This window comes from Camelina sativa, chromosome 20 (assembly GCF_000633955.1).
Source record: "Camelina sativa cultivar DH55 chromosome 20, Cs, whole genome shotgun sequence".
In the NCBI taxonomy this organism is placed as follows: Eukaryota; Viridiplantae; Streptophyta; class Magnoliopsida; order Brassicales; family Brassicaceae; genus Camelina; species Camelina sativa.
The window spans coordinates 29,200,937-29,209,879 of record NC_025704.1 but is presented as its reverse complement, the minus strand read 5'-3'; the positions used below and the strand labels follow the sequence as shown (position 1 = coordinate 29,209,879).

Here is an 8,943-nt window from a genome sequence, read left to right as displayed (position 1 = left end):
CGATACCACAATACTATTTCCACTGACGCTCTAGTCCTATTCAAAGCACTAGACCGACAAATCCGGGATGCGATCTTGGCAAAACAGTTTCGCAGGAACTTCAAAAATCTCCTGCAAATCTGGCTTAATTATGATTAGTTGTTCTACTCATTGTCACAATAGATAGACCCTTCCTGTTTTTATTTTTTTGGGCAAGGGATGGTCTCAAGTTTATAGATCGATGCTGTAAAACACTGCAAAAGTTTCATTTAATGAAATTCACAGTTTTACAAAAAAAAAGAGCTAGACAGGTAGGCAAAAACGTTGATGTAAGGAATGGCATCTCTTGAGCCAATACATGATTTGGTCTAAGTCAATTTTCCTTATGGACTAATGAAACTAATTATGATTGTTTTTAAAAATTGTTTATTAAAAGCACCATATCATGAAGGTTGCTTCGAATGGTGAGCCTATCGTTCATTATTTTTCATTTATATTGTTACCGTTTAATGAGCCCATCTTTGTTTGTTGAAAATTTGAGAAGTAGTACAAAAGAAGAGTCAATTTTGTATTATTGTTTTAGGAAAAGTTTTATTTGGCTGTTTGTTTCTTCTTTCTCCAAAAGGTGTGGCTTGTGCCTTGGGTCATGGTCTCACTCTCACGTAAAAACCTAACTATATACAAAAGTATTACAATAGTTAAGAATAAGAGTAAATTAACGGTCCAATTTAATCCATAATGGTGATATGTGAGTGGTAACATGTGAATGGTGAGGTTAGTATTTGCTATTTGGTTCTTTATTATTGATGACCAATAAAATCTCTCTTCGGAGTTTATTTACATGAAAATTAGATCAACAAAGCCAATTCCAATTTGTTCATTCGGCTAAAATAAAGATCATTACACATGGTGTATATCAATCACAATATGTTTGTAATACAGAAAAAACAAGACAATAAAGTTTAGTTTCTTGTTGTAAACAAAAAGAAGAAATTAGCGTTTTGTATAAACTTTGTGCCTTCTCATGGAGTATATAAAATCAAAAGGTTTCGGAATTAGCCAAATTGTAGCTTTCAAGAAACACCAAACTAGTTAATCAATACTCTTCCTCAAATTGTGTTTCATTTTTATATAATATGGATTCTCATCTTCATCATCATCATCATCATCATCATCATCATCATCATCATCATCAAATGGATCCGAAAATTTTGATCATCTTTATGTGTAGTCTAGTCTCTCTATACAATATGTTTAATTTCTCTTTTATATGGATTCACGAATAGATAAACTTAAGAGTAGCTAGGTCAATTAAATTTGATAATGTTATTTTTGGACCCACTTTTTTTTTTTTTTTTTTATTTCCAAGACTAATTAANCTAATTAATGATTCCCCGAGACAAACAAGGTACATCGTCCATTTGGTGGAACTTGAAAGACAATACTAACTTCTTTGTTTATTTTTTTTGTTGTTGCATATCATTTTCATATTAGTTTGATACTAATCAAAAATCAAATCTAACACCTAGCTATATTTCATAATTTTCTTTTTGATAAAAGTATACAGTACCAATTACCAAAACCTAAACAAGAACATAACTATCACAAGTTCAAAATATATAGATAATTAAGATTCGAACTAATCTAAGAACCATTTTGATCCATTTCGAGTTTTAGAGCATCCTAGTTTTGGATAAATGTAAACGTATAACAAGCTTGACTACTCGAACAAACATGTATGTGTCTTGCTACTTATTATTATTATTATTATTATTATTATTATTATAAATTATGACAATAGAAATATAAATATCACTAACCAATTTCTTTGGTCTAGTGTGGTTCCTTTTGTCAGTGGTTTCATTAAAATTGGGTTTCCTCTTGTGGGTTGAAAAACGTGGTCATTAGTTTAAATGTCGCATGGTAAGTTTGTAACAACAAAAAATAATAAATTAATATCTCATAATTTTGTATTATCATATTTGGCACAAAGTAAAGCATCTATAACTGGTATGTCCACTAAAAGTTGCTCATCCATCTCAATAGACCCAATAAAACCACTAGAATACATATATACTTTCTTATGTACCATATGAAAAGTATAATGTAAGATTTGAAATATCTATACCAAATCTTCAACAAAAAAGAAAGGTGATATTGGTGGAAAGATAAAAGGAGAAGTTTGAAGATGGGGTTTGATAAGGCAAACAAGGAAAACCATTAAATAAGAATACTATTTGTTGTTGTTATTGTTAGATTCTTTCAACCATCAATCCATCCTCTACTACTTCTCTTTAAATTCTTGTAACCCTTTATGAGGGGGACCGAGAACCAACCATAATTTAGGGTATGGCCAAAATATTTTAAATCGAACAAGCTTTAACAACAAATTATGGGTTAAATCAAACAAGCAACGTCAAGGTAACTTATAACCCCTCAAGTAGCTGAACTGAAGATCAGCTCAATTAAAACTTCTTCAATACCACGAGTTTAAATCTCGACGGTGGGAAGAGGGGCTGATTTCACTTGTTATGGACAGTTTGAAATAAATATAGGCCGAAAATCTGAAAATTTTTTGGTGATCTTAAAAACATGGAAATATAGTAATTTACTTAGACTGAAAAACAAAATGAACATCAAAATTTAATAAATTACCTAGACTAAGAATGACAAGATATGGGATTCAAATCAACCGAAATGGTGAATCTAAACAATTAAAGTAGTTATTGCTCTTTAAGAGCTCATCTCATATCGGCTATGTAGGTATCATCTTTCTACAAATCTAAAAGCTTATTTATGACAATCAATCTTATGTGCCAATTGTACGTGAAATAGAAAACATACAAACTTAGTAACTACTAGTAACTTATGGGGGGGAAAAAGCAACATGAAGATATCTACTATAAGATTAATTTGGTGTGTAGTTATAAATCGAGAGAATATTAGGTCAATGACCATTAGATCCACTAAATGTGGTTATAAGTTTATAACACGTTATACTGTTATTTAAGGGTGGAATATACCATTCTCTTATTGGTTGTTGTTTCTTTATGCTTGATTTTTGGTTTCGAAGAGGTAAAGTAACACGTGAACTCTTCATCCTTTTCTTTCCCCAATCTTCATTTCCTTATTTCATTTTTGTGTGATCATATCTATTAGTTTTTTTTAACATTTAAAACACTTTGTTGATATGAATATACAAGATTATTATCAATGAAATTACAAATACAACAATGGTTTATGTAACAAAAATACGATAAAGAAAATACAACAATTGCTTATGTAACGAAAATATGAGTATATATGTATTTTCGAAAATGGATCACTGGACCGGAGGGTTTATAATGGAAAAGGCTGAAGTCCACAGGGCACCTAAACAATACGTGATCGCTTGGACGTGAGTGATCGCTTGGACGCCGATCACGTGATCGCTTGGACGCGTGAGTGTTCTTCCTCAGCACGTGAGTGTTCTTCCTCACGTGCATCAGCAACGAAGGAAAATAGTGATCGCTTGGACGCCGAACCATGCAAAAATATATAGAATCGTGTTCGTGATAATCATAAAACATTTAAGTGAAAGCAGTATGATAATCATAAACATGAAGGCGATCGATGATAAAACATCCATGGCAGTTAATGAACCACATGTCCGTTATGCTTTGGACCATTGGATTTGGATTTAGTCAAGACGAGGTTGATGGCTCAGAGCCGAGACGGCCAACGTGGAAAATATAAAGAAATGACTCATGCATTTGTCTCATTATTGCTCTTAAATTCTATAGAGACATATTTTCTTTGTACTCATTAGTGTTTTGTTTCTAGATTAACTTGTCTAATCTAGAAAAACGTTGCACTTATATTACAAAAGTTTTGAATTTCTAATCTATTTTTTTTTGCATGAAGAACTTGTCTAATCTAGATAATGAATTTTTAGCATTTCCTTTTTGTAAAACTAAAAAATGCAGGCTCTGTTCAATGAACGGGTAGCTCATTGTTAATTTGTTACAAAGAGGCCCAAATATTTTTTATATTTTATTTTCTCTTGTGGTCAAGAGGCCCACGAAAACAACATAAAAGAAAAAATTCGTTGCAAAACATTTGACTATATTGTATATTTCCACAATTCCACATTTTTTGTTTCTGTTTTTACATGCTACATACGTAATGCAAGCGTGTCATCCAAATTATTATTATTATTATTATTTTTTTTTTTGTTAACCGTGGGGATCCTAAAGGCTTTCTAGGCCCAAAGACTAATCCCACGAGACCCACGAGAAATCTACGTTTTCTTACCACTTAAGGCGTCTCTGGATGGCCAAGGGAATTTGAATCCAGGGCGGAAGCTCCAACTGGAGCCCAAAGGTGTCATCCAAATTATTCCGAATAAAGAAAGTTTAAAAAATAAATCAGTGACGTACAATACATACAGAACAAAAAAAAAAGAAGAAGATAAAATACAAAAAATATTTTACAAGTATTTGTAGAAGAAGTATAATAATAATAATAAACACCTGGACGCGTATATGTATTTGGAATACGGTATGGACCGTAGCGAGTAGCTGTGGATATAACACGTAGACTTTTGAGTTCCCCCAGCTATTACCTTATCTTTATCTGACACGTGGCATTATTACAAGAATGGGACCCAATACTCCCGCTCCCCTGATGCCACTCGTTTTGTCTCTCCCATCTTATCCGAATGATCCAACGGCTATGAACGAACTCATTACTGATAATATTTTAAATCAAGTATCGGTATTTCCTCAAAATATCAAATTCATCCCTCGTCTTTTCGATCGACACTTTCTTTTCCCCTTAGTAAGTTCAAAACATCGGTGTAATGTATTTAGAAAAATGCTTTTTGTTTCATCAAAAATCTTTTTCTTTTTGTTATATTATACAATTTCTGAAATATAAGGGTAAGATAAGATCATAAAAAATAAAACTAACACAAAACAAAAGTACTATATCCAAAAACTATGTTAAAAAAAAATCACAACGATATGTTACAAATCTTTTAAAGCTAAAAAAATATATTTATAAGAGATAAAACAAATAGACATAAAATTATGAACTATAGAAAAAGCATAATTGCAAACAGATTAAACCCAACATGAAAATGATTAGATAGTCATGAGATAAATAATAAAAAATTTATAAAAAATAGAAACTGAAAATCATGTTCAAGTTATACTATTACGAAATAACATTAGACACATTTTATTAATTAAATGAGGTAAGATTTTAGTAATAAAATATCATTTAGTGTAAAACAAAAATAAAAAGTTTTCTATATTCTACAACTATTTAATCTTAGCAAAAAAGATATCAATTATTTTAAAGAAAATAAAATTATTTTATTCATGTCGGACTTATATAATGGACTAATAACCAGAGTATGTGTGTTCAAATAATTTGAATATACCAATTTTTATTATGAATGTCGCGACAATCCTAATTTTGAATTTTAAAAATGAAAAATGGTTATTTGTCTAAATATTATTTGTTTTACAATATTATATAAATATTGAACCTAAATTAAAAGTTTTGTAAAAAGTCGTCTTATGTTTTTTTTCTTGGTTACAAGATTCAATTCACCATTTTTCAATTTACTAATAAAATCTGAACTATTGAATGTAGCAAAGTAAAAACTAATTTCAAGAATATGGCTTAATTTTAGAATATAAATAGTCATGGTAATTGTTTGAAAGAAGATATTAATATAAGGACGTAAATACAAATTTCATTAAAATATGTATTTAAAGAAAAGAGAAAAAAAGATATAATGTAGACGAAGAAAAGAGTCGGTGTTATAATATAAAGAAAGAAGAAACGATCAAATCCATCTCTCTCTCGAAGACGTTAATGGCGGAAACCGTGGAGCTACCGAGTAGGTTAGCGATTCTTCCTTTCAGGAACAAGGTTCTCTTACCTGGCGCCATTATTCGCATCCGTTGTACTTCTCATAGCAGGTATCACACGACTCTCTTATGCTTCGATCATTCCCTTCTTCTTCTTCTTCTTCTTCTTCGTCTTCCTCTGGACTTTGGTTTTGTTTTAGGTAATTTCATGTTTGTACTTGTTCGAATCAGTTGCAAAAGATCGTATAGTGCTAAAATCTGTTGAGTTAGGGTTAATTTTGTGTGGTATTGATCGTTATAGCTTACACAACATTTAGATTACCCTAATCGATTTGGTTACTTGTTTCTCTAATTTAGCGTCACACTGGTGGAGCAAGAATTATGGCAGAAAGAAGAGAAGGGTTTAATTGGCATTTTGCCAGTTCGTGATGATGCTGAGGGTTCTTCAATTGGGACGATGATTAATCCAGGTACTGGCGATATGATTTTGATAACCGGATGAATTTGATTCGATAGGATAGGAGTATCTTGTGTTGAATTGATTTCTTGTGCACCTAGGTGCTGGAAGTGATTCTGGAGAAAGGAGCTTGAAATTTCTAGTTGGTACAACAGATGCTCAGAAGTCTGATGCTAAAGATCAGCATGAAGCTCAATGGCACACCAGGTTTGGTTTATTTTTGCTCATGTTAGACTTTGATTTCATAATATGTTATAAGTAAATGTAATATGAATGCCGTGTTTCCAGAGTTTATGAAGTGCTGAGCGATGTTTTACTTTTCGAATATATAGGGGAGTAGCAGCTCGGGCTCTGCATCTGTCAAGAGGAGTGGAGAAACCAAGTGGAAGAGTTACATATGTGGTTGTCCTTGAAGGTCTGAGCAGGTTTAATGTTCAAGAGCTTGGAAAAAGAGGACCATATTCAGTTGCGCGGATTACATCACTCGAGATGACTAAGGCAGGTAAGATATAACATTTCTTTTTCTCTAATTTTATGTGACTACTGTCTACTGGTGTTCAATTTTTTCTCTAATTTCGTGTCTTATCATATGGTAAGGACCTATATATTCCGATGCTTCAACATGCAACAGAGATATTCTTTTCCCACTTAATTAGTTTCCTGCCTCTGTTGTGATCACTGACACTTTGATCTCTGCAGATAGTACTGTTTGTGCCTAATATATAGAAAAGTTTATGCTTATGAGAATTATTTGAGGTTAAAGATTCTTTAAGATAATAATTTTGAGTTGGAGCTTGTTTGGTATTGATAGTTTTTTTTTTCTGGCTAATTTCAGTTTGGGTCATGAGATTTTATTTTTCTATTACATTTGGCTACATGGTAGTCCTTTGATGTCTTTAGCTGGTTCCTTTCTGTCCATCTGCAGAGTTGGACCAAGTGCAACAAGACTCAGATTTTGTAGCACTGTCACGCCAGTTTAAAACCACAGCTATGGAGCTTGTCTCTGTGCTTGAGCAGGTAACTTTAGTGAAACTAAACGGCTGTCTGTTTTTGGTTCCTCCTTCAAATTTTCGTTTGTGCTTCAGCATTAGAGTTTCCAAGATTACAACGCTGAAGTTATAGGTATCTGTTATCAAGAAATAAATTCTTCTTTGGGATTTTTTTTTTCTTTCCATGGGAGCAGTTATATAATCTTCATCTCATGGAATCTGGATGATTCGTGATTGAATTAGTAACTTATGCATTACTTCTTGATTCAGAAACAAAAAACTGGTGGAAGGACAAAAGTTCTTTTGGATACAGTTCCTATCCAGAAATTAGCAGACATATTTGTTGCTAGCTTTGAGATGAGTTTCGAAGAGCAACTATCTATGCTGGATTCAGTTGACCTGAAAGTAAGACTTTCAAAGGCTACTGAACTAGTTGATCGGCATTTGCAGGTTAGCTATTGATTGTCATATTCTTATATCTGTCCTCACTTTTCCCTTAGGCATTTTGAAGTCATTTTGATGTTTACTTGTGGCAGTCAATTCGCGTGGCAGAGAAGATTACTCAGAAGGTGGAAGGCCAGTTGTCAAAGTCACAGAAGGAGTATCTCTTGCGCCAGCAGGTTTGGTTTCTTCTGGCTCTTGTTGTCAATTTGAGAGGGTGTTCTCCTTCAGAGGTATGACTTGAGAATTGAAAATGGTTTCTGCAGATGAGAGCTATTAAAGAGGAGCTTGGCGACAATGATGATGATGAAGATGATGTAGCTGCACTTGAAAGAAAGATGCAAGCTGCCGGAATGCCATCAAACATATGGAAGCATGCTCAAAGGGAATTGAGGTATACTGTGCTAGAGGACAATAGCTGATAGTTGTGTGAGTGTGGACCAACTGAGGACATAATTTATTACTAGTAAGTTTCCTTTTCATTTCCTAATGCAGGCGACTAAAAAAGATGCAACCTCAGCAACCCGGTTACAACAGTTCACGAGTTTACCTGGAGCTGTTGGCTGATCTTCCTTGGGAGAAGGCAAGCGAAGAACATGAGTTGGATCTAAAAGCTGCAAAAGAACGTCTTGACAGTGATCACTATGGTTTAGCCAAGGTCAAGCAACGGATCATTGAATATCTGGCTGTTCGAAAGGTTGTTGTTTGTGTTTTTCTCTTTGACAGTGATCCGTCTTCAGTTTTCTGGTTTTATCTTGATTGAATCTTATTTATTGCAGCTAAAACCAGATGCAAGAGGCCCAGTTTTGTGCTTCGTTGGTCCACCAGGTGTGGGCAAGACATCTTTGGCATCATCTATTGCAGCTGCATTAGGTAGAAAATTTGTTCGCTTATCTTTGGGTGGTGTGAAAGATGAAGCTGACATTAGAGGACACAGAAGGACTTATATAGGAAGCATGCCAGGGCGCCTTATTGATGGGTTAAAGGTGAGTGGTTTGTTCTCTATCTAACTTATGCTGAAGAAATCTGAAAGAACCTTGGGGATTTGTTTAAATCAAGGAACTAAGCTGTACCATATAAGTTCGATATCTCTGTCTCTCTAACCTTGACGATTATAAGGGAAATAGAGAATTATAGACCATAAAAATGATTGCTAGTTAGCTTTTTCGAAAAGGCATTGGCATTGGCATAACTGTGGTGTAGATGCTTTTCTAAT

The 8,943-nt window shown here is 33.4% G+C and overlaps 1 protein-coding gene across 1 annotated transcript in view; it reads left to right on the top strand.

The window, feature by feature from the left end:
• The window catches only part of LOC104772936 (lon protease homolog 2, peroxisomal-like), a 5,838-nt gene continuing 2,677 nt past the window's right edge, over nt 5,783–8,943 (top strand). Inside the window, exons 1-10 of the mRNA XM_019241982.1 lie at nt 5,783–5,951; nt 6,198–6,310; nt 6,399–6,504; nt 6,630–6,799; nt 7,223–7,314; nt 7,557–7,736; nt 7,823–7,906; nt 7,994–8,121; nt 8,223–8,424; nt 8,507–8,726. Coding sequence (XP_019097527.1) covers nt 5,845–5,951; nt 6,198–6,310; nt 6,399–6,504; nt 6,630–6,799; nt 7,223–7,314; nt 7,557–7,736; nt 7,823–7,906; nt 7,994–8,121; nt 8,223–8,424; nt 8,507–8,726 — 1,402 coding nt within the window. The 5' untranslated portion in view covers nt 5,783–5,844. The remainder of the gene's footprint in view (nt 5,952–6,197; nt 6,311–6,398; nt 6,505–6,629; nt 6,800–7,222; nt 7,315–7,556; nt 7,737–7,822; nt 7,907–7,993; nt 8,122–8,222; nt 8,425–8,506; nt 8,727–8,943) is intronic.